Source organism: Parus major, chromosome 5 (genome assembly GCF_001522545.3).
Source record: "Parus major isolate Abel chromosome 5, Parus_major1.1, whole genome shotgun sequence".
NCBI lineage: Eukaryota > Metazoa > Chordata > Aves > Passeriformes > Paridae > Parus > Parus major.
This window is the reverse complement of record NC_031774.1, coordinates 27561592-27587775: the sequence shown is the minus strand read 5'-3', so window position 1 is coordinate 27587775 and position 26184 is coordinate 27561592. Positions and strand designations below refer to the sequence as shown.

The 26184-nt window shown below is 40.4% G+C and overlaps 1 protein-coding gene across 3 annotated transcripts in view; it reads right to left on the bottom strand.

Annotated features, from left to right (window-relative positions):
* The window catches only part of MAP3K9 (mitogen-activated protein kinase kinase kinase 9), a 61922-nt gene extending 39181 nt beyond the window's left edge, over positions 1-22741 (bottom strand). For 2 of the 3 annotated variants that reach the window (XR_001522326.3, XM_015631813.3), the window contains exons 1-2: positions 22325-22741; positions 16867-17280 (exon numbers count right to left, since the gene is read on the bottom strand). Coding sequence is in view for 2 of the 3 variants with exons in the window: in XM_015631813.3 (XP_015487299.1) it covers positions 16867-17280; positions 22325-22625 (715 nt within the window). In the remaining variant the exon portion in view is untranslated. The remainder of the gene's footprint in view (positions 1-16866; positions 17281-22324) is intronic. The other variant, XM_015631814.3, reaches the window with a different exon arrangement.
* Positions 22742-26184: the final 3443 nt, after the last annotated feature.

Genomic DNA, 26184 nt, shown 5'->3' with positions numbered 1-26184 from the left:
AGAGGAAAGGCAACACTGCATGGAATACCAGTTTCAGTCTGTACAAAGAGTGACAGGGCGTTAACTCTGTACCATTTAAAGACAGTTTCTTACTTAGTATGGAAATGGATGAACAGATGATGTACCCAGGATCCTCTTAGGCTTGTCTGTGATTTGAACTAGCAGCTTTTCTAGCAGAGTTGAAAGCGATGGAAACCAACTTCTTGAGGTCAGGTGAAGCCAATTTGCCTTCCCCAGTATTAGCACCATTCTGCATTTACATTAATAGCTAGCAAGCTTTCCACAGATTCCTATGTCAGTCTTAATGGAACTCATTAAGCCTGTGGAAGCACCCAGATCCTAGTGATAACAGATCTCATAGGTTTTGATTCTCAGTTTCATGAGCCACAGTTGTATATCAGTGGTTTCAAGAAGAATGAGTTTCTTTTCTAGAGCCGGGGCCAGCTTAGATGCTTTTGTTGCTTAAACAAAGATTTGTACTGAAAACAAACATCAAAGGAACAGATCCACGAAAGTACGACTGACACAGTATTATCTGACACTGAGTCAGCTCTTCCTCCTGTTCCACCGAATTCCAAGTTATTATGCTTTACTAGAAAGACCAAAAACATCTGCCTTAGTATTCAAAGCAATACAAAAACCATCTTGGTTAAGATTTCTAAAATGCCATCATATCCTTCAGCCTTCATGTAGTCCTTACTGCTGAATGTTCAGTTCTGTCTCACCATCACAAGTTACTATGAAGATAGATGTCGTTCAGAAGGAGAAATCACTGCAGTGAAAACACTGACAACTGAAGCATCAAAATTTTGTTACTAAGGACATTGTGTACAGTACCAAAACAATTGGTTAGTTCTAAGTAGCAAAACAGAAGATCAAATGATTAAATGAATTCTGAAGGAATACAAACTGATCATACAATAATTAACAGTTTAAATGCTAGCCAAGTTACAACTCTGCCATAAATTAGTTGATAAAACTACAGAAGGGTTGCCCTGGAGGTAAGTAAACATTTCTATGGAGATAAAATTCTGTCTTGCATGTTTGCAACAGATGCACACCTGCCACAGCCTCACATGTTCAAAAGGTGAATGAATGTCTTCTCCTTCCCATTCTCCCCCCTCTATTGCCATGGATCATTACAATGAAAGCTGGCTTACATGAAACCAAGCCACAGCATTTCAGAAGGCAGTCTTCCCAGGCTCCAAACAGTCAGAGGAAAGACAAAGCCCCTACAGAAGGGGATTCCAAGAATAAGTCTAAAATACATGTCTGAATTACCCTCCACAGGAGCCTGTCATGACTAGAGGCACACCTGTTATAAGTGCTTACTCAAGCCACGTAAATCTCTGTGGTCTGGTACAAGCAAGCTATTTCAATTATAGAAGTTCCCCTACACACACGATGTTAAGAGAGACATCTGGTGAAAACCAAACCAATTTACTTACTGTTCCAAGATTCCCTCAGTGGTCTAAACATCTTTAAAATTAAGTTGTCAGAAATATATTGTTCTATTAGTATGACAGCTAATGTAAACCAAACTGGTACTACTGTAAAATAAGTCTGAAGTATAACTGTCCCTTTGCCCACAAAGGCAGCTGAAGATCATCTCTCATTGCATCTTGCACCATTCACCTTAATAATCATCAAAGTTGAAAAGTCAATGGTGACCATCACTGACAAACACCCAAAGCCTTAATGCAAAAGTAGTCATTTCCAGATATTATACAGCTGTGTTTCCACTGCTCATGTATCTAGCAGAAAGCCGTAAAAGCAGATATACCAATACACCAAAACAAGATAAAGATAGGGGGATAAAGATGCAAAACCTCAGAGGGACATGAAGTTTTATATATATATATATATATATATATATATATATATATATATATCCTTTTATCTACTCATACCTGTGTTTTAAAACACCCTAAAAGATTGGGTAAACAACATCTAATATGTATCACTTCTACTTCTTAGCCACTGCCTTGGGAACTTTGCTGAGCAAATTTTGTTTTGGGAATATTTTGAACTTTTATACAGTGTTGCAATGCAAGTAACTCATTGTTGATAAACTCTTCATTCTGCCTAACCCAACTTAATTGTATTACAATGCTTTCCCTCCTTCTGATGATGCTAGAAGCATCTAAATTTGAATCTCTTTCCTTCTGCCAGAATATACATTTCTATCCCTTTCCTTCAATTTTCTTCTTCTTGAACCCATCTACTCTCCTCCTAAACATGCTCCTCTATCCTACACAAACAGAAAAACCATCTGCAGCACATCTTTCATTCTGATCATTAAAACAAATATAATGGATCTTTACTTAAGTTTCAAGTTGGTCACTACAAAACTTCAGTCATGTACTTCCTATTTTTAAAGCAATGCTATAGTACCTCCAGTATGCACAAAAATGATAGTTGAAAGAGGTAGATTGCTTTCACCAAAGGAAGTTTTTCACAAGGTAAATTAAGAAAAAAAAATTGGCAACAAAATTAACAGCTGCTGTTTTAATTCTCTGTTCTGCTCACATTACACCAGCAGAATGAGAAAATTTATTATAACCTCCTTTCACAAACAGATGCTCCCCCTGGAAGATAGTAACACTGTCAGATTTTTGCTTGTTTCTTTTGGAATGATTGTTTTAGTTTTCAGATATGCTTCTGAACAGTTTGGACAACATTTTTAGCACCCAGTGGGGCAATGCAATGGGGAACAGCAAGTAAGGAAAAATAAGCACTTGAACATATTCTGATCCAGTTGCTAGCAATGTGGGAACTGACAACGGTTGAACAAGAGATTTTTAGGCTTCAGGCACTAGCTTGAGCCTGTGGGAAAGTTGAGTACACAACTTCCTCACTCTGGCCTGGGAAATCATAAGGAGGAATCCAAACAGTCCTTAGAGAAGGAAAACAACCTTTGCAGGTGCTGTTTGTTGCCTTGTTTTCTTGCAAGAAACGGTCGAGGGGTGTTGTTCCCAACTGTCCAATGATGGTGATGCATTAGTTTGATGACCAATGAAAGTTTTATCTTTTTGGACCTTCTCAGAACTGTCTATAAAAGATCTGGAAGAATAAAACTTGCTCTCTTTTGGAGCCAAGGCTATAGAGTCTGTGTCGTCACTGCACCGTTCCTAATACAGTGCAACACTAACATCCTCAAAGAACTGGTAGAAAATGGCTTCTCAGCTGTCAACATTAAGTGTCAAGGCAGCAAAACATGGTCAAAATTGCCTTTTTCTGGTTTCTGAGCCTAGAGAAAGGATTAGGTTAATATGCATAGTTTAGTGCTGAACAGAATACTCCTTTGCTTTGCTTGTATTACAAGCTGACTCATCACTTCAGAAGTAGGACAACATTCGGGAAGGAACTACTCCAGTGTGATCTTCCACAGCAAAAATATTCCACTTTATCAAAGCAGGAGAAAGGGGCTGCTGTCTACTGCACAAAATAGTATGAATGGACAGGCATACCAAAAGCTGGCTTCAGCTTTTTTTACTATTCTGCTGTTGTATTCCCAGTTTATTTGACACACAGCATACCAAGAAAATAAAGAAGTTCCCGATTTAAAAGGCAAAGGGTGGTAACAACCATACCAAGGAAATTAGGATTACCCCGCAATACCACCACAAGAGCTAACCACCAAACTGCCCATTGTCCCTGTACTTCATGGCAACAGCTGTATCAACAACTTCATGCTCTATTTCCTAGTCCAGAGAATGTGTGTGTGTATTAAGAAATGTGAAAAAAAATGAAAAAAAAATCTGTCTCTTGTACAGTCGAGCTCACAGTTCACACCAAGTCAATTATCTGTGCGTAATGCTACTCAGTAAACCTGGCACACAAGAATAGAAAGCTATTAGCTAATGAATGTCAGGCTTGATGGAAATGGTCACAATAATTAGGTGAAGGAGAAATACAAAAACAAGTAAGTGCAGGACTGTGTGTAATGAAAACCGAAAACGTACAGAAAGAAATTTGTAAGGAAGAAGGTTAGAAGACAAGGAAACCTACTGTGGGGGAAAAGAGGTGGATTTGTCATCTGTGGTATACCAGGATATAATTCTAACTTGATGGATGATTGCTGACTTCATACTCAACTTCCATATCACTTCTCCCGAGAGGAGACAATACGGTCAGATTTTCGTGCCAGAGTAACTACTATTCTTTTACTGAAATACAACACTTCTAGGCAGACCATGAAAAAAATTACTACCTAGTGATAAAGCAACATTAACTCATGTATTTTACTATTATGTATTTGTAAGCTTTATCAATTTTCATAGAGACATGTACCATTTAATAGTGTTTCTTACATGCTAGGGTGGGTATCAGTGCTTTGAAATAGGTAGGGAGAACAAAGTATCAGAAGCTCTTTTGCTACAAATGTATGAAAAAACTGACTATAAAGATACTTCAAGCAAGCCTGAGCTTAAAGGGAGCTCCTGCACCTGGAGACAAAGCCAGTGGTGGATGTCCCAGGTGAGGGCCTGACTGCTGGCTACCAAACAGGCATAGCACCTGGATGATGTAAAGTTGAGAAGGCCTGAAACCCTCAAGGGTGCTGGAAATACCCAAACACCTGTAAGTGTCAGCACACTTGAGTAGTTCTGTTTCAGTCTCCACCAATATTAGCACTTCTGTGGGTCAAATGCTTTGCCACCCAACATTGTCCAAATGCAGAAAGCAGTCACATCAAAACAAGAGGAAAATCTCCAGCCTGTAAATGTATCCCCACCAATCTCACATCCATTCCCAGGAGCCACTACCCATTACTTGTGTAGTGCTTTTGTCTCCTTAGGGCCACATCAGCTGCTGACACAGGCCAAGAGCTAGACGGCAGCAACAGCAGTGGGTGGGAGTGACAACAGGAAGGACTATAAGATAAATGTCATTATTTTACTTGCAGTAGAAACATTAAATTCTTATATTTAAATCATTAACTAGCTGCATGGACTCGGTGAAGTCCCATTTTATCTGGACTCTGAATAAAATTTCTGCTTTACTTCCAATGCTTCACCACATCTGTTGTCATTTTGTTAAGTTTGAAGAGAGGTGAAAAGACCATTAGTTATGACCTCAAAGGCTGAAAAATGGCAAGGGAAGTCAAACTCACATGAAATTACATTATTTTGCCTGACTTTTCTCTCCCAGAATAATACCACACTTTTCTGACACAGTTGAGTGTTTTTGCAGATCATTCCAGAGCAAATGAAGCACCAATGGACACAACAGCCTAGTACCAGATGTTTTTTCCCACAAGCTTTTGCTCATCTGCTACTGTACAATCACTGTTTTCAACATCACTAAGGCCAACTGGAAACCATAAAGCAGGGAATGCTTACCCTATAATAGCTGGAATGTGAAAGACCACTGGCTGGATGGAGTACTATTGTGGGTGGGAATATTGGACACATTTTATTTCTTCCTCCATCATGTAAACAGAACAGCCTACTGTGGCTTTACTGACCAAAATGCAAACTACCATAAGTGGTCAGATGGTGAATAAGCATCAGCCCATGTACTTCCTCCATTTAGATAATTCAGGTACTGTATAGAGATAAATCACCTACTGAGACCACCAAATCCCAGGTACAGGAACTCAATGAAAGAACAAAGTAAAACCTTTATGAAAACCAATGCTGTTTCACTTCAAAATCCTTAAATGCAAAACATGAGCAGGGTTTCAGTTCTAAATAATGCAAGTCTTTTCTGTGGTATGATTTAAGAGCAATCCAGGCCCATACAGGGAAGTGCTACCATTAAAACCTCTTGCTGCCACCAATACAGAAGTCTCAAATGCAAGCATTGAAGGAAACAGAAAATATTTCTATTTCCAAACAAATCCAAATTTATCAAAAAATTGCTTAATATAAATTTCACAAGAAAGTTAAAGGATTACTGAAGTCGAAGGTTTGCCAGAACAGATAAAAGACTGAGTAATATCACAGGATCCAAACTCTGCCATCCACCCACGGCAGAATATGTCCAAAACTGAGCCAATCTGTTACAGGAAACTTTGTTTTGAACAAAGAATCTTTTCATTCAACCACATATGTTTTCTAAGGGATGTTTTTCAGACCACAGAATACTTAGGCAAGCGAGGAGAGCTCTAAAGAAGTTTTATTTTAATTTCTTCTCTGACACACATGGACCCTGGAATTTCACAACTGGGACAGACAATTTCAGCCCACAGAACATTTTTCATTCATCTACCTACAATATAGGTATAATTTGCACTTTGTACAAATCCCTTTCACTATCTTCTAGATCTATTTCCAGACCAAATACTTGCAACTACTGCAAGGCTGTGAAAATCATGCAAATGTGGATTAATATTTTTAAATGAAGACTAATTCAGAAAAATCAGATAAGCATCTGCTTTTTGCATAGGCCAATTACTACTTTTTCTACTTGCTTTTATCTGAAAAAATAATTATAAGTTCCACTGTGAAGAAATGCAATGCATTCTGAAATCTTCAGGGTTCTTATAGAAGGTACTATAATAACACAAGTATTTTTCTTTCATTCTCCTCTAGCTTTTGAACAGTCCTTATTTAAAGGAGACAAGTGTTCATAGATGAAATAAAAATATTCTTGCCTAGAGGATGGTTTCACTGAACTTACTCTTGATTGCTTCAAATCTATTTTTCCCCCTATAAATAAGCAAAACTTCCCAATATACATGTCAGCTCAGATTCTGGAGGTGGTAAATACTGGATGTTAGATGAAAAGATAGCCTTAATATACTGCTTCATACTGCTGCATTGTCCCAGAGAGACAGAAGATATTAAGTCTGCAGTTTGCCTAACAAGTCAAAAAAAGCAGTGCTATTACAAAGGGAACAAGGGACTGAGGTTGCCAGCCAATCCTTTTTTTTAATTATTAAGTTCTATTGGCAGTACACTGGCATTCTGTCTTGAAGACAGAACAAAGCATTTGGGAAAGGATTTCAAAAATTTGCTCCAAAATGAGACCTAGTATTTTAGCAGTTCACCAAAATCTAATTTGCAATTTTAGCTCTACCTTCCATAGTCAGCCAGCACAGCTTTGCTTCACAAGTATCCAGATAATGAGCAATCTGCTCTTGATCCTGCATTCAAAGTACTTAAAGTGATTAACAGATCTGCACATGGAATAAGTCCGGGCTTTCCGCTTGTAGCCTTCACCTACCTTCTGTTGGGTACTCTGCCGTTCATTTCAGTAGGACTGCATCTTTAATATCTGTTTGAGGTGCAGAAGGCTAAATGTTGCATAAGATCCTGGAGAGGATAAAATTTAGGACCCACTCAAAATGTCACATCTTAGAAGAAAAACCAAAACCCACAAATATCATCTCTAGTAATAAGAAAATATTTTCCCTCTTATAACTAACCATTCAGCAACAGTACATTAAAAAAATATCTATGTTCACCTTGGAACCAATACCTTCTTAATTACTGGGTATGAGGCAGGGTTCAGCAAATCCATAAAGCTGCACGACTGTCCTCTTCTATCAACCTAGAGGAGGTGATGGATGTGACAGCACAGCAGTTCTTGGATTTTAAGCCATGCAGTACAGTAACTCTAAAGAGCTAATGCATAATGGGGGAGGGGAGAGGAAAGGCCTCCAAAGCCCTGATATATTTAGAATCGATCCTTTCACCTAGCCAGGCTGTAAAAAGTCTTATCGCTTTAGTGATCTGTACAAAACACTTTGAACGCTCCTGGAGAATGCTCAGGTGAGTTTCTGGGAAAAACAGAGCTGTTCAGCTCTGGTTTCAGACTAAATCCTACCATACTGCTGACATTGGAACAACCTCTAGCTCAGGCATGGATTATTGTACTCTTCATAATCACTTAAATGCTCCAAGGGAAAAAAAAAAAATACATCTGTACTCAACACAGGGCATTGCCAAACCATGTCAGTTTGAAAGCCTGCAACGAATCAAGAACTGTATTAGGCAACAACACAAAAGGAAAGGGAGGAATAAAATTACGTGAATAACATTCATCATTCGTCACTCAAGAGACTGAAAAGAGCTTTAATAATAATGCTGGTTCAGTGGGAGCTGTTTCCAGGCAGATATAAACATGAAATTCACGATGGAAAAAGGTAGCCCAAATGGTTTTGTTTTGGTTTCAATTAAGACATCTTTATGAAACAGTAAATAACACCAACACCAACTCATTCATGGAATAAGCTGGTACTCCAAAATCTAGACAGTAAGAAAGACAGAAGAACTTCACAGGCAACAGCATAATCCACACCAGAAGCTGGGGTGTTTAATGAGGTTTTTAAAATCAGATTTAATTTTAAATATTTTTAAAATGTAGAGAGATGTATTTTCATTCATCAGAACAAATGTTAAAAGGCTCTTATAGATGCACAATTAACACCAAGCCACATCTGACAACAGTCAAAAGAGTTTCTTGAATACTGCAGTTTGACTTTAAGGTGAGCAGAACAAGTTGCCAGCTGCTGACAAAGAGGGCATTCTTGCACTGTGGTACACGAAAGTCCACACAGGATAACAACTCATTCAATAGAGCTATCAAAAAGCTGTTCACTTTTTGATGTGCTATATTTCTGTTAGATTTTTTTTGACCCAGCTTACCCTGTAATGAAAAATTCTAACTACACAATAACCTGATGAAGTGTTAGGAATATTCTGTGGTTACCAGATGACCATAATCATATCAAAACCACACATTATGGGACTGATTACATCAAATAAGAATAAGCTAATCAATAAACCCAGGGCAAGACTGGTAACACTTCAACAAGCAGAATTAGGCATATTGAGATCTATTAATCAAAGTTACGGGATTTTTCTTATTCTCAGGATCCTTGAACAATGCAAAGTCAAAAGGAACTAAAGACTATTCTCTAACATCTTTCCATAGGCTCATACTCAAAGGAGAAACAGGAAATGCAATGTTTTTTGTGGTGGGTGGACCACATGGCCTGGTTCTCATACATCCCACCACCCTTACATGTACCATCCTTACAGCAATTATTCATAATAGCTTTTCTTTATAGCATACCAGGAACCTCCCAGGAATCCCCAATTTATGCACAGAAATTGTTGTGATGAACAAAATCTTAGTGGTAAAAGTATTTACCTGTAATTTGTAAGTGGAGCTGCTGGCACACTGTCATTCGTTATGCATCTCAACAATTAGTCTATACATAGGCAAAGAGGAAACCATGCTTGCATTTTAGATTTTTCCAGTTATAATACAAACAGGAGATCTTAATATTTTTCAATGGCCAAAGAAAAACCTAGGAGCCTGTTTCACAACATATCAGAGATGGATGTACAGAAAACTGGGAGCTTGGCTTGTAGAGTAAAAATTATCCCAGATGTAAGACATACAGCATTCAAAGCATATACAGAATTTCAGAGACAATTTGGAATCCATATGTGCACAAGATAATACTTTTTCTTTTGGAAGGGTATTTTTGTTTTTAATTTAAAAAATGGCGTTATAATAAAGGCATAAGCAATACAACATTGCTTCTAGAAAGCCAAGTGGAAGGGCTGTGTGCGGCAGTAATACAAATGATTTATAGGAAGGCTGTGTGTCCTCTGGCTACTTCCTTCCCAAGAGGACCCTGAGTGATGCTGCACCACGTTGCCATTGCCACCATAATGATTATTCTACAGATTGAGAAAAAGATTTACTGTTCTGTGGGCAAAAGCTCTTCTTTCTGATCGTAAGAAACAGTGACAAAACCAAACAACATAATTCTGAATTGTTATGCATTGGAATAGTTTCTCTTCTTAGTGCATGAGGTTCTGTTATTATTTCTTTTTCATATCTGCAACAAGCTTGGGTCTGAGGAAGACTTTCCATTAGCAGTTGGACAACTAAGCAATTAGCAGACATGCCAATCAACTTTGGCAACCTTTTGGCAATCAAAGTTACACCAACATGACAAACTACCCTAGAATCTAAGAGCAAACATACAAAAAAGCAGCCACTTAAAACCATGAGCTATATCCCAAATTCTTTCAAATAGCTTAAGATTTCCCTTGTCCTGTCTTAAGGAAATATACAGAGTCTTCAAAATGGGATCTTACCTAAAACTAAAGAATCATCTTGGGTGATGAATCATCACTTCAAAGAGCAAGACTATGTTTAATGAGCAAGTTTCAGATATGTTGAAATTCTGAATGGAATTTCTTGATAAGAAAGGCAAATGTGAAGTTCCTGACAGAAGTCAGTCAAAATTAAAATTAAGTTTACTGATGTGGAAGAAACACCCAAAAAATTGTAATCAAGGAATTATTCCAGCTTCCCAAAAACACCACAAGGCTATTCTCACTCTTAACTGGCTCCTTAGAAATTTCAGAAGAACACAGGTCTTTCCCAGCTCTGTTGCAGATGGTCAATTCAGGGGATGCCTACAGACACCTGCTGCATGACAGTGCTTAGGTCTGTTCTGTGCTTTCATATGCACAATTTGAATAAAGTACTTAACACCACAACTCTAAGTTATTTTTTATTAGGAGCAGAGAGAACCCTGCAAAAAATGAACACAGCGGCTCAATTACATGAAAAGGATATTAGCTAGGTTTTCATATGTAATAGACACAATTTAATTTCTTAAAAACAAGAGGTAGCACTCTTTCTATACTTGTCTATGAAGGTAACAGATTCCATCTGTGAAGTCACCTTTTTAGCTACTTAGTGTGGGCAGGAGGATACCAAAGTGTTCTTGTGGACATCAAACTTATTTCATAAAGACTTCATATTTTTGACTTGCACTTAACAGTGAAGATATCAATCCATATCCAACTAAAACAAACCATTTACAGAAGATGCATTTCATTTTGGAATTCTCAGAAATCTGCTAAGACACAAGAATAAGACTGCAACATGAAACCACTCGGAAGAAAATAGCTGCATTAACTTACAAAAGCTAAGGAAGGAAAAACCCAACAAAGTATGACATACAAAACTGCCAGCCTACTTCTGTGAATTCCTAGTGTTTTAACATCTTAAAAATTAACAACACTTTTGGCACAATTTACATCTTCTGTACTGAAAGTACATAATTTTTTTTTTTAATTCTTTTCAATGCAAATGTGTAGTATTAATGGCATCCATTTCCTCACCATATTACCATATGCAAAAAATGATAGCTACTTAGAATTTTTTTTTTAATTGCAATACAAGTGACCAGGATATCAGCACAAATGATTATACTCTGGGGAGAAAGAGAAATATAAGCAGAGTAACCAGAACTAGGAGTTATGCCCCATCAGCAATATCTTAATCTGATTCTATCAACAAGCTATAATTGCATAAGGGCCAAACCTGAAGTCATCTTCCATCAGCCTTAGGAGTGTATTCAGGCTGCTTGAAAGCCGTGATTTCCACTGTACACATATTTTAAACTTAGAAGAAAGAAAAAAAGGAATTTTTGCTCCCTGAAAATTCATCTCCCAGTTGTTATCTTTCACACCACCACTCCGTGCCCAGAAAATTCACCTTTTCACCACATTCCTCTTACAGGCCAAGGGACTACCCAACGAAGGCCAGATCAATATTCACCCAGTGATATCACTGAAACAGCTTCACTATATTCTGCAATCTACAAGCATTACTCAGTCATTTAATTGCACTGACAAAGGAAATCCATTCTGATAGAAAGTACAACATTGAAGAGTAAGTCAGCAAATTACACTGGAGTACCAGAAGCAGCAATAATAACAGCGCAGACTTCCAAACTACTCTACCGACATCCGTTCAGCAGACCCTGGAAGAATTCTCTACCCCTCTGCCAGACAGAGGAAGAGGTTTACAAATACTTTTCCTTCTCCGAAAAGACCAACAGGAGGGTGTCAGCTATGATTGGATTAAAATAAAAACACTAGAAATATTGTGAGTCCCAGGAACAGTTGTCCATAGACCATGTGGAAAGTCAGCTCTACTGGCATCTTTACTGAGAGATAAAGGCATAACTACATTAAATAAGCAAAGCCAGAGCAGAGTTTGGAATCCTTTTAGAAAGCTAGAGCTTTGAATCTCAAGAAACAACAAGCTTGCATTGGTGGTCCAAAAAGTAGGAGAGGTAAAGACTTGTAATAACTTGAAAGGAAGAACTGCTGACTTGGTTGAATCAGAATTGGTGGGGTATATTTTGACCTCTGTCCTTTCCTCTTTCTTTGACCCTGGTGATGTCACTTTGCTGCTAATCTTCTGTGCCACTCTGTGAAACACAACCATGGTGACTTTTCAAAAGCACTTTGCTAACTGGCATGAACACCCTCAGAAAGATCTTCAATGCAGTGCAAATAACAAACATGTTTTGCTGAGATAGTAAAAAAGAAAATCAAATATGCTTTTACTATTTCTCCACAGTGTTAATTACTGGCTTCATTCCTATAGTGATGTTGGCATGACTAACATTGACAGACCAACTTTGTTATTTACACTACTTCACTAAAACCAACAGGACTGTCCCTTTTTGATCCTAAGCATTATATGCCATGCACTTTTCTCTTGCCAGAAATAATGTTGAATCACAGATGAAAGGTAAAAGAAGAGGGAACTTTTAAGAGCTATTCTAAGTGTGGTGATGTTGACTTCAGTGGGCATTCCTAGCTGTTTTTTTTTCCTATAGCTCAGCATTTAGATTATTTATAGATATTATTATTATTAATGGATACTATTATTTTATTATTATATTTAGATTATTTATAGATAACATTTAGACTATTTATAGCTGCTTTCACATTGGGAAAGGCCTATTACGGATTGCATAAACACATGCTCAATGGCTCACCAACATGCAGCTAAAGAAGGAAAAGCTGGAAATATCACCAGATGAAGAGAAGCAGCAGCAGCCACTGAGAATTCTGTCAGGTTAATAAGATTAATTTTCATATGGAATAACTTCAATCCCTTAAATTCCCAAAACAAAAAGAAAAAAAATTATCGTCTCACACAGCAGAACCAAATAGTTTCCTAAATTATTTTTTCTCTCGTGTGACTGACATATGAGTTGGTAATGCCATTGGAACACTTGTCTACCAGACTTACTGCCAGCTGAACTCAGACTCAACAAAATAATTTCAGGGCCTCCAAAACTAAATCACAGGTGTAAAATCCATTCTGTAATGACCTTTCCGTATTCACTTCCTGATTGCATCCCCAAAGCAATAAAACAAGCAGCCCTCAGAACCTCCAAGATTTACAATAAATCTTCCTCAAAGAAACATGGTACTAAACATACAGAGCACTTTTCCTACACTCTAAATGTATTAGCATTAAATGTAAAGGTATGAAAATGTAAAGAAGAAAAAAAAGTAAGGAAAACTTCAGAAGAGAAAAAATTTCCTTCTTTTAACCAAAAAAGATGAATAACAGACAATTGATTTGGAGTGCTTCTTGATGAGGAGTATCTCAACAAAGAGATACCTACTGGAACCTTCAAATTATCACCTGAAGTTCAGTTCAGATGAACTAAACTGAAGTTATCTCCCAAAGTAATCAAAACCCTATGGTCTTTATTACACTACCAGAAATGCTGAGAACTATTCTGAGCATTGTTTTGGTACATAATATCAGAGTCCACCAAGCTGCAACAGTTTAAATCAAAACAGGATTTTTTTTTTCCCAAATCCTTATATAATGGGGTAATTCTCAGACTTGCATTAGGGTGCCCACTTGATATGTTCAAAATGTAATGTGACCTGCTTAAAAAATTCATCATTAAGTACTGTTCTTATGCATTCTGTGCCTGCCTAAATATAAGCAGACATCCGACAACAAGGCACTCTCTGATTTTCTTCTATTCTAGTCTAGAAGTCGATTTTAAGTAAGGCAATCCTGCTCTTTCCCACTGCCTTATCTTGTTCCCTAACTCTCAAACTAACTCATTTTGCAGCTTCAGATGCACAGTGTACATTCCAGCTGGTGCTTGAAGGCAAGATGAGATGTACAAGAATCACGATCTATTACTCAACATAGGCAGTACCAATCAGTAGATCAATACAGCTGATGCCCCCATGTCATCTCTACAGCGCTTATAGATGTTTAGTATATGTAAAAAATGTGTCTGCAAGAATCCTTTCCAAGTTCTTGCAAGCAGAAGCTCTTTCCTCACCACAGACACATCACCGCCTGTCACCTGGTGGGTGGTAACTTGTGCAAAGAAAATGCTACATCCTGTAATTCTACAGGCACAAAGCTAAAGAGATGACCTGCTCTCCATTATCCACAGTAATTGAGAAAACTAAGTTCATCAGAAAAACAGACAATATGCAAGCTATATATTCATCAGGATGCAATAATATACTTAGTCCACTAATCTTTACAAAACTAATAAAAAGCCTTCCACAGGAAACAGCAGAAAAATTTCTAAGATGCTTATTATATATAAGAGAAAACGGATTTCAGCAATGCAGTGACAGAGTAATCAAGAAATACATGACTTAGCCAGCTCAAAGTTGTTTATCCTACAATCCCTTATCCACATAAAAACAGCTCCACCATTGTCATAATCTAATATTTATGATGGTTGTTCTGTAGATACACTCAGAAAAGAACATGTATTTCAGATGTTTAAAATAGCATATATTCTTTTAAATTCCTCTTCTACCACACAGCACAGAACAAAGAACTCCATTTTGTTTAATAAACAGCTGTTGCATTATGTCAAGCCCATACCCGAGGTTACTAATTTATCTTACTTCAAAAGAGAAAAATAAACCAATAATTTTTCCTTAAAGTATCTTAAGTCCTTTCCTCCAGTACCAGCTCCTACATTTGTTTAGTTTCCCAAATGTAATACTGCTTGCTTCAGCCTTAGATTCTGGGATAGAATTTTCCCATACCCATAATTTCTCTACTAGATCTGATGCTATCTTTGTCATGACCACCATGTAAATTCTCCATCTTACCCCTTCAAACACAGAACATCTCTGAATCCTTTCAGAGACATTCCCAGTCATCCTTCCTTTTTCTTTACTATTGCTTCCTCCCAAATGAGGGAAATTACAGTAATACATGTAGCAACTTGTCACTGACCATTCACAGTGCAGCACAATTACACTCTGCTGATTCATTGTGACAAGAGACATTTACTCTTGCTGCTGACAGTCCAGATATTTTCTAGCATCCATATCTGTTTGGATGGCGCACTGGGTGTCCCTCTGGTTGGGCTGATTCTCTTGTTGATGCTTTTCCCTTTTACAACTATAAGTCTGTGGTCTGAATAAAACAATGAAGTACTAGAAGCAAACAGATTTTTATCTTAAAAATAACTTTCATTCTAAACCTCAAAAATGTTCAACTAGCACTTAGAAAGGAAATCTTAATGGCCTGTTAGCAAAATAAGCAAGTAAATATTTTCTTAGGTAAGAAGGAAAGGCACAACACTGAAAGGCAATTATTTCATCTTCACAGATGCAGCCACACATTCATTAACTAAGCAAATCATTCCTTAATTTCACAGCATTTATCAACATGCCCATATATTTGCCATCTGTAAGGGAAGGCTTTAGATAGCAGGAAATCTTTATCAACATTAAGACTGCCCTACTCTAACAAAATGGGAAACTTTGTTACTATAAGAACAATACTGTAGAAATTAACTTGAAGGCTCTTACAGTTCCTATTTGCAAACTCACCAACCAGAACTAATAATACTTTTTTTACTCTTTCACAACCAAGTAAATTCATGGTCACAACGTTTGAGGCCAAAAACACATAGGAAGGTACTGCAAGGCCTGGAAATTTACAGCACTGCAATGCTTAGTGTTAGTGAATCTATTTAAAATATTAAAATTCCCATCTGTCAGACCTCTTTGCTAATGCCCCTGCCCTCAAAGCAAAAGGGAATGTATGCCTGCATCCCAGCCATCCAGTTCATAAAGCTTCTTATTAACTCAAGCCATAAATGACAATGAGTTCACACTAACATACCAATCTAAACCACCACAGCCAACACTCAGGTCCATGTTTGCTCTTGCCATCTAGACAAAGACAAACAGAGAGAAAGGCTAAACAGCAGCATACAGGCATCAGGAAAGGAGATTATGATCTTTAAACCACTGCAGCACTTTGCTCCCACACTCATAAATAATGTTCTAAGTGTGCTTGATTTTGAGAAGTTAAAGTTTGTGAAAAGAGACACGCTACAAGAACAACACCCAAGCAACACATAGTAATGCTGTCAGAATTACAGAGCAGCCGAAATCACCGTGATTTACACAATCCTAACCACCAAAGTTCAGTCCCCCTTGCTCTCTAATGGGTGAGCTGTATCATGTAAAGCACCACAAATATCAGCTAAGTCCTGGGTGTACAAGGACATTTTATTCAAGTGAGTTAATGTTTCTGTCAACACCAGCTCTATGATGGATAAAGAGAAGATCCAATTCACCTGGGATGGGTTAAATCTCCCAAGAGAAAAACAAGCTTGCATCTATTCTATAGAGCAAAATCTACCAAGTATAATGAAAGCTTAGGAGCATTTACCTTTACAAAGAAGCATTTATTCTTCCAAAAAGTGAAAGAATAATACACATTTTAAATTCAATAAGGCTTTTTAACATACAGAAGTCTACTGAAATGCCAATAAAACCTAGACACTGAATATGAATATGAACTACTAGCAAAGCATGCTTCATTCACAGTTGCTTTTGCATCCAATCATTTAAGTTGCTTCTACAGAATGAAAGCATTTACGTGTTTCCTGTGATCTGAAGCATTATACTGTATAAAAATAAACCCTTCTGGGATTGAATTAGAGGATACAGTGGTTCACAAGAAAGGGTCACTAAATGAACATTACTCCCCTCTTTTCTTTGTATAATTTTTTTCCCCAAAACCATATCCCAGCACCCTGACTGTTCACCGTGTAGCACTTACTGTTGCTGGACTTGAGGTCACGGTGAATTATGGGTACAATTGCTTCCTCGTGCAGGTAGTTCATTCCCCTGGCAATCTGCACTGCCCAATTCACCAGTATGTCAGGAGGTATCCTTTTACCAGACAACACCCTATTGAGCGATCCTCCGCGGGCAAACTCCATGATCAGGCAAAGATTAGGTTCCTTCAGACACACGCCCCTGAGGGCAATGATGTTGGGATGTTTCAACATCGCAAAGAGCTTGGCCTCTTGGCGGACATTCTCAATGGTCTGGCTGATGTCCTCATCAGGGTCATAGCGAGCTGCCTTGACAGCAACCTCATCTCCTATCCATACAGCTCGATACACTTTTCCGAAGCCCCCTATGCCAATGATTTCTTCCAGAACAAGCTCTGAGAAGTCGATCTCTAGGACTAGGGAAAAAGGAAAAAAAAGATGTAAGCATTTAGCAACTATGCAGCCTGTACATCAGCTGAAGGTGCGTGCTGGGCAACTTCACCCTTTCCCTTGGAGGAAGGGCCAATTTTCACTCCAAAACAATATAAAGGAAAGCAGTGGGCCTTTCTGACAACCTTTTAGTGCCAAATAGTATGGTAAAACAGATCATGCAGTGTCATAAGACCTGACATAAATAGTAAAAGATAAATAGTAAAACAATAAAATAGCCTCTTCTAACCACAGTTAAATCCTTGTAATACTGATGCTCCTGCCCCTACCACTACTCCCCTTAAGGATAAACTCTCAGTGACAGTACAATATTCTGAAAATGAAAAACACTCACCAACTAATCTTCACTGTGTTCACATTACAGTGCTTAATGTAAAATAGCTAAAACTCAACACAAAACGCATCTGCTTCTCCGTTTGTCCCTTATTTGAGTGTTTCTTGTTGAACTGCCATGACAATCTTTTAGTCCTTCCCAAATCACACTTGTTCTTCCACACCACTCCAGGCTTTGCAGATTTGTTCCCCACAAGAGATCTGTTAACCAGTTCTGACGTTACCGACAACAGTGTGACAAACAGATGGATCAAACCACATACTAAGTGTATAGAGCAAGCAATAAGAAAAATATTTCTTGGCTAATGCATACTGTATTTTTATTACAAAAACTTCCTTTTCCCATACACTGACAGCTACACTTTACAGACTGACACAGTGACTCATGGCTAATTGACATCATATAGGAAAAAAAATAGAGATGCAGCTGTATCAATTCAGCACACAAATTGCACCTGGAGCAAAAGCAAGGAGAAAATGTATCCTGTACAGCTGCACACTAAACACAGTTTATATGGGTGGCCAAAAGAACCCATCCAACACTGACTAATGTAGAATGAAAATTCCACATACTGACTAACAAAAACGTGTTGACACAGTTTAATTCACAGCAGTGATAGGCTACTACTGATGCTACTCTGTCCGACATTTGCATGGTTACCAATTACAGTCAATGAAATTTTTAAAAGTTTTAAAGGAAGAGTACCATAATGCAAGATTTAAACAAAAAGTCACCGAGTCTTTTAATACTTTCTTGCATTTGAAATGCCAAATCTGACATGGTTCCCCAGCCTTGTCTAGTAGGACATTAGACAGGAAATTAAGTTTGTAAGGGAGCAGGTTAGATCCCACTTAAATAAACTAGTCTCCTTATACCAATTAAATTCCTTTCCTATGTATAAGCCTATAGTATAAGACTGTGACAAAACCGTATGGAGTTACTACAAACTCTTCTGTCCACAGCTGCAGGCTTTTATTTTGTCTGAGCTCTACCTTTCCTGAATACGATTCTTAGAAGCTGGCTTCCTTTTGTAAGTTACTCACACCTATGAGTTAGTTTAAAAAGGATGCCTTTGCTGCTTTTCCTAGTGTTCCATGAACAAAAGATTAATGGAAACAAGACAGAAAACTGACCAAGAAAGTCTGCCAGAAGGAGAAAAGGTCTCTTCCAGGCCAGAACACAAAGAGTATTTTTCTGCTACTGTGAATACATATTTTGGGTAACACTCTGAGCTTCAAGGATTTGCACAACAAAGAAGATTTCAGTACTACAATAGCAACCTTGGTGTTCAAATGCTTGAGACAGAGATTACTAGAAAACATGAAAGGAATAGATTCTGACCAGAATTAAAACAAGACTATAATGAGAATAACTCCAGATGTGAGACTACCCTGTCACTGAGAATACACGAAGAGTCACTCTTGTATTTCTCACTAATAAAATACCTAAAGAAATCAGATGTTGAGTCCTATTTCTTCAATCAATAGAATTTCAGCACTGCTAGAATCCTCAATTAACCTGCTCCTAGGGACAAGGTCACCTAAAAGACTGAAAATGAACAAACACACACCCCACAACGCCAGGGTGACTGCCTGCCCTGCCAGACAGCATTCAGGTGCTGTTCGCAGCGGGTGTTCTGCTCGGGCATTTCACGGATTAAAAGGACATTAAACGAGGAGCTGAGCGAGCCGCCCGCGGGCCCGCAGGTGCTGAAGGGACAGCTCCGGCGGCAGCGGAGACGGGACGGGACCGGGAACGGGACCGGGAACGGGACCGGGAACGGGACCGGGACGGCCCCAAGGGCAGTGCCTCGGCCTTCCCCCCTCCACCCGCCCCGATGCTGGGAAAAAGCGCCATAGGAAGGTGGCAGGCAGGAGAACAAGATGGGCAAAGGAAACCGAAGGGCTGGAAAGTAGAACACTTCGTGTGCCGCCACACATTTTCCATCAGAAAAAGCACATCCCTCCTGAAGACACGAATTAATAGGGGTGGGATGTAAAACCGAGACACTTCAGCTTTCACATAAAATCTAATGTGTGACATTGAATGTTCTTTTATCTGGAAGTAAGACCTTAGTTTAGTTTGAAAATGTCTATTTCTATATGGCAAACTGACCAGCTCACCCTCGTGGGTAAGTAGCTTCTTCAAAAAAAAAACCCATTAAAAAAAAAATGTTGTTTAGGGTTTTTAAGAGGTATTTTCTGCTGAATGAGTTTATTCATTTTCATAGTTTGAGTTAAACAGCTATGTTAGGACACAAAATACTTGTTTTTCTTCACATTTCTAAACTAACTCTGGTGTCATTTGGCAGATGTGCAGGATTCAAGAACTGAAGTGCTGTCATTCTTCTGTGGCCAGTAAGGAATTACAGAGCCTGTACACCATGAACCAGTGGCCATGTTGATAACTGTAAAGTAGGTGCTGTTTAATCAGTCCGTATTAGACCATATAATTAAACTGTTCAATTCAGTCTGAAGTGTTTAAGAGCCCACAGCACAGATAAGAGTCACTCAAGTTGGCCCACTCCTGACAGCCTCTACAGGCTTTTATCATTCACGGTATCCTCACCAAGGCAAGATTCAAGTAGTACATGCTTGATGGCTAAAATTACCAGCTCAACTATTACAGCTCTCAGTAGAACCAGTATCTCTAAGACTTATACTTCCAGATTTTCATTGAATATATAGATCAACTTTAGGAAAGCAAGTAAAAATAGGTTCTCTGCCAATGTGCATGTTCAGAAGGCCACTTTACATCACTCCTGCAAAACTGGACTTACTGGACTATGAAGTATTAAACAGTAGACAGTAATTCCTATTCCAAACAGCTACCAAACTAACCTCATCAGCTCTAAAAGTGGATAGTGTTCCTTGCAAAGGATTTCTAATACTCAACTTGAAAATCCAATTAAATGGCAAACAATTTTAACTCCTGTCGAAACAGCATTGTTTCTTTTAAAAAAACCAACATACCGCTTAAGCATTATACAAACCTCTGGAGGGCAATAAATTCTACTTTGTCATGAACATATGGTTGGTGACTTGACAGAGGAGAAGTAGTGGAGCTTTGCTGAGGTATGGGAAGAGTAAGGCAAAGACGAAGGGGGAAGGTACAACTCCACAATTGTTTGTGAACTATCAAACCATGGAAGAGGCAGCAAGACAGGAGAATCCACAGTTACACAGCCTATACATGGACACTCAAAACAGAATGGAAGCTGAGGGTTCAAAAAGGTCTCTTAGAACTAGTTCTCCATAGAAATGGCTCTTTTAGGTATCTCAAAAGCAAAACCTAATAAGCATTAATCCACAGCTTTTTCTGTGTGTGGGGAAAAAAAATAACTTACATGCATGAAAAATAACTTACTTGCAGCATGAAAGAAAGGAACAGCACCTACTCCTTTCACGAGCCCAAGGGCAATGCTACAAATTACTGAGTTTTACCTAAATACTTTCAAGCAGAATACAAAGTAAGACAAAAAGCTATTAGTTCTATTCCTTGGAGATATGGCCTAGATAGGACAAAGCATCTTTCCACTCCTTTATTTTCTAGAAAAGCCTACTAGTCTGAAGATTTTTCTCTGTCCCTCCAAAAAAAAGCACCTTGCCCGAATTGCCAATGGTGATAAACAAGATCTAGAAAGTCATTCCATGCTGTTTCTCTTTCCACATTGTACACAGTGACTAAAAAAATGTAGAGATGAAACAGCCCTATTCTCCATCTCCAAGAAAGGCTTTGATACTGCACTGAAATTCAGGGAAACAAACCAATGCCTCAGTGCCTTCAGCATCACAACATTGTCAAATGACCCTCAGGCAGGCCCAGATATCCAAACATGGATACAACTCATTCACAGGTATTTTAGGACAGAATTTGTAAGGGAGCAGAAGAACCTGGTAGCACAAGTCAATTTAGGACTTTTTCAGTCAGAAATAATAAGCTTTTAATTAGTAAGTAGGGTAAGACGGATCAAGTATTACCAGTGAATCAACACTTCAGAAAACAACTGCTTCCCTTCTGGCAACATTTCTTTAAGAATATTCTTAAAGGCAGAATGACCAGAGCCCTGGTGACTCCACTACTGCCCAGCCACCAGGATTCTGTCGCTTGATGAAAATTTATCAGCCCCTGGAAACACAGGTCCTAACAATGGGAAACTGCTCCCGGCGTCGCTGAAACGCTAACAACACACCGAGGGAGGCTCTGCCTCCCAGGGAGCGGCGCGCTAGCCTGGAACACAGAAGGGCACTGGAGCAGCAGGAATACCTCCGCGGGTGGGAATGGGAACACGCGGGGGCCTGGGGAGGCCCCAGGGCGGGGGAGACTGAGACGCTGTAGCCCCTCCGCTCGCTGCCGAAGGCCATCGCAGGCCCCCCGCCGCCGGCTGGGCCCGCGGCCTCCCACGGCCGCTGGCCACCGGGATGGGCCTTCCCTTCGCCCTCAGCGGCAGCACCGGCTTCCAACAGGACCCAGTCGGACCGGGCCAGGCCTCCCCTCAGGCACATCGGGTGGGCCGAGCCTCGGCTCGCCCACAACCTCGGCAGTTCCGCCGGTCTCGTCCCCGCTCCTTTACCCACCCCAAGCCCGCGGTAGAGGGGCAGGACCGAGCCTCTCCCCTGGCCCCTTCCCTCTCGGCGGAGTGGCCGCGCCGAGCCCCCGGGCCCGGGCTCCCTTACGCTGTATGGCGGGGGGCGGCGGGTATCGGGCGCGCAGCTCCGGGCCGCCCCCCTGCACGCCGCTGCTCACGTAGTTGCTGGGGAAGATGCCGACGCGCTGGTCGATCTTGCCCGTCCACCAGCCCTCGTCGCCGGACACGTGTGAGTCCCGGGACAGCACCTGCACCACGTCCCCCGGCCGCAGGCTCAGCTCGTCCTCGCCGCACGCCTCGTATTCGAAGACAGCGGTCCAGAGAGGCCCGTCGCCCGGCGGCTCCCCGCCGCCCGCGCCCTCCTGGCTGAGCTCTGTGAGGGGCTCCATGGCGAGGCTGCTCCATAGGGGGAGGCGCCCGCGGCAGCCGGGCGCTGCGGGGGACGGCGGGGCCGGGACCGCCGCCTATTGTTCATGCGGCCCGGCGCCCGCCGGCACCAGGTGCCGCCGCCGCCGCCGGGGCTTCCCGGCGCGGGGCCGCCTCAGCCCAGCGCGGGCAGGGGCGAGACCAGGCAGCTTGTGCCGTGGAGGAGCCGCCGCATCCCCCCCATCCGCCGCCTCCTCCGCGCCCGCCTCCGCCTCCTGCCGCCGCCGCCGCGCATCCCGGAGCCACCTGACTCTCTGGCAGCTTCGGCGGCGCGAGGGGAGGGCAGGAAAAGCCCCGCCTCCCCGCCACCATTGGCCGCCGCCGCCGCCAGTCAGCACCGCCCTCACCTGATTGAGGGGCCGCGCCCCCTTGGCCGCGCCCCCTCCCCGCCCGGCCCCCGGGCCCGGAGTCGCGCACTCACCGGTCCGCCTCCGATTGGCCCCCGCCTGCTCAGCTCTCGCTTCCCATTGGGCCGCGCGCTCCGAGCTCCGCCTTCTCCACGGCTTCTCATTGGCTGGGAAAGGGGCATGACACGGGCTGAGGGCGGGGTGGGGCGGGGCGGGCCGAGGGCGGAGCGGGCGGGCGCCACCTGGTGGCGGGCGGAGGCGGCGCCCCCCGGGGCCGGCCCGAGCCCGGGAGCGCCGCAACCGGGCAGCGTCTGTTTGCTCCTAGGCCTCGGTCTGCCATAACCGGCCCGAACTTATGCACGGGTGTTAGATGGTTTCTGCACGAGGTTATCGTGGGTGTATCCCTGCTGAATGCCTTTGTTAAAAATTAACAGAATTTACTTTTCACTCTCGCAATCAGCTTGTAGCCGCTCGATCGTGAAAATCCTAATTCCTTCTCCCTGCTACCACGTTTTCACAGCTTGTGGAGACACCAGATCTTGTCAATGGAATTTGTTTGTGTTTGGTGATATTACTGGGAGATTTTCTTCGCATTTTCACTCCATCTTTTTTTTTTTTAAAATACTCATTTGAATTTCAGTGGTAAAACTGGAAATGAAAATTCTGTGTTCATGCTTCATCATAACAACTGTTATCATCTCCACTGTCAATCACCACTGTAGCCAAATGAGCATCCCAAGTACCCTGACCACACCTGATGTCTTCCCACTAACACATAAAATGTAGGGCTTAGTTACTCTTTAGTGTTTAGTAAATGCAATTACACAATTCTTCTGCAAGATGGAGAGATTTTTTAAAAATATCCATCCCCTAGTGAGGCCTTTGATTTGGTTTATGTACAGAGTAGCTGCTAGTAATTCTTTAATTTTATGAGTCAGGGTTTTGTTTATTTATCCTTGCATTAGCATTATGCTGTAGCATCTTCATAGGGAGAACCAGGGTTTAGGCTTTTAATAGAATGATGAAGATCCTAAACATAACATGCTCTGAATTCATTCAAAATCCTTATCATTCTTTGTAAAATATTTGAATTTACTTGAATTTTCTCTGGGAATACAGCACCACTCAAAACTGAACCTTAGTGACAAATATTACAGAGAACCCTACTGGGGACTACAATTATTCTATCTTCTCTCTTTCCCCCCCAAACTTCAGAGCCTTTATTTCTCACAGAAACCAAACCAACATGGTCTAGAAAGAGCTGATATATTAGTTTCCTTATTTTACAGATAGAGAGCAAAACATGTATAGTTGAGGTCAGAACTAACATTTCACTGTGAAAGATTTAGGCATGCTCCAGCACAAGCTTTCAATGGAACTTGTCTAAGAACTGAGCTTTAGGTTTTCTCCTCTCTCTCCATTGCCTCTTGTCAGTGAGGGCAGAACTGAGGATGCATCCTCTCCACTATTCCCTTGTTACTTAAGGGTGTGTTTTCACAATTAGTGTAAGCTTATCCATTACTACTGTTGCTGAAAGGGACTTTCCTGCCCCTTGTCACATGCTTGACCTGCTTTCCTGATTGGAACAGTAGTGACTGTGTGGCTGCGGAGTCATTTCAGCTCATTTATCTAGCTGAAAATTAAGCCTCTGAATAAAAGCAGCTAGCTTTCAATCAGCTTTTTAGATTGATCTGACTTGCATTAGGACTGTACACACAGATGTTAAAACCAGCACAAGGAAGCACCACAGGTGAAAGGGACAGCCACCTGTCTTTTTCAGCAGCATCCCAGCTTTAGGTTACCTTGTCTTGATCATGAAGACAAGGGGTAACAAATAGCTGTATTCATGGTTTTTAGAGTTCAAATAATAGATGACTGAGATGGAATATGAAGGACTGCTGTTAATGTTCCTAGTTAAAGTAATTGCAGTTGCATGCAATAATTTTCTCTCTAATTTTATGTAGGAAAAAGAAAGTATTTCTTCAAGTCACACAGTGAGAAATTGTTATGCTTTATGTGAATATGGTGCTTTAAATGTTGTAATTTAAAATGTAAATGTTTATGTAAGACATAAGAAAATAAAGGCCTCCTGTCTTTCAGCTGTTTGCCACTTATTTTGATCACTGCTATAGAGCTCTGATAGATTTAAAGTAGAGTTATATTACTGATGGTGAAAACTATCATAGGAAAAAAAATGCTATTGTAGAGGCTCCGGTTGCCTGCTGTAGTGACCTGCCAAGACAGAATCCTGCCATCTTGTGGAATGCCTTGATATCAAAGTACACAGCTTTGCTTTTAAAAGACACCTTCTTCTTTTTTTGTTCTTGTTTGGGTTTTTTAATTTTTTTATGTTATATTTTTTTATTTTTTATTTCCCATGATTATATGTTTATTTCTGCAGAAGTGGTGTGACTGGCTCAGGAAGCCGCTTGTGCCTGGACCTGGGAGAGTGTCCAGGGAAATACTCTGAAGAGCCATCATAGGATTTTCCCACTCTCACAGACTTCTCTTAGCATCTCTTACCAGACATGTCAGAGACTGGTTTTTGAACAAAAAGATCTGGCCAGATTGGGTAGGCTGTTCTTAGCATCAAGGTAAATAGAACTGTCAGTAAATGTTAAATTCATATTCCAATAACTGGCAAAAGGTAGATGAAAAGAATGTTAAAGACTGTCTGCGTGCAGTCTTTAAAAGATGACATTTTAGCATTGGCAAAATACAGAAAGATTTTTGAAATGGTGCATGCCTTTCAGATGAACATATAGCCCAAATCCTATATTGAAAGTTTCTTCTTATGCATTTTCAAATAAGAAATGTAGATAAGATAATAGATGAGAACTGTATCTGTTCCCATTATTATTCAGCAAACCTGAATAATGGAAATTAGATTCTAGACATAACAGATCCAGTTCTTAAAGTCTGTATTTGAATACACACTCTTCACTTTCTAAAGTTTTGTCATGGATTCTGTTATAATGTGTTTCAAAAGAAGATGCAGATGATACCCTGAATTTAGTTCAAATTTTCTTCAAACTGAGAAGTTGCCAAAGCTTTTAATTCAGGCTCATTTTTGCATCTACATTTTAAAAGTACTAACTAATTATTAGAGGGTAAACAAAAAGGCCAATCTATTGGCTTGTCTTTGTTTTAAGAAGCAATGGAAAGTATTCTGCTT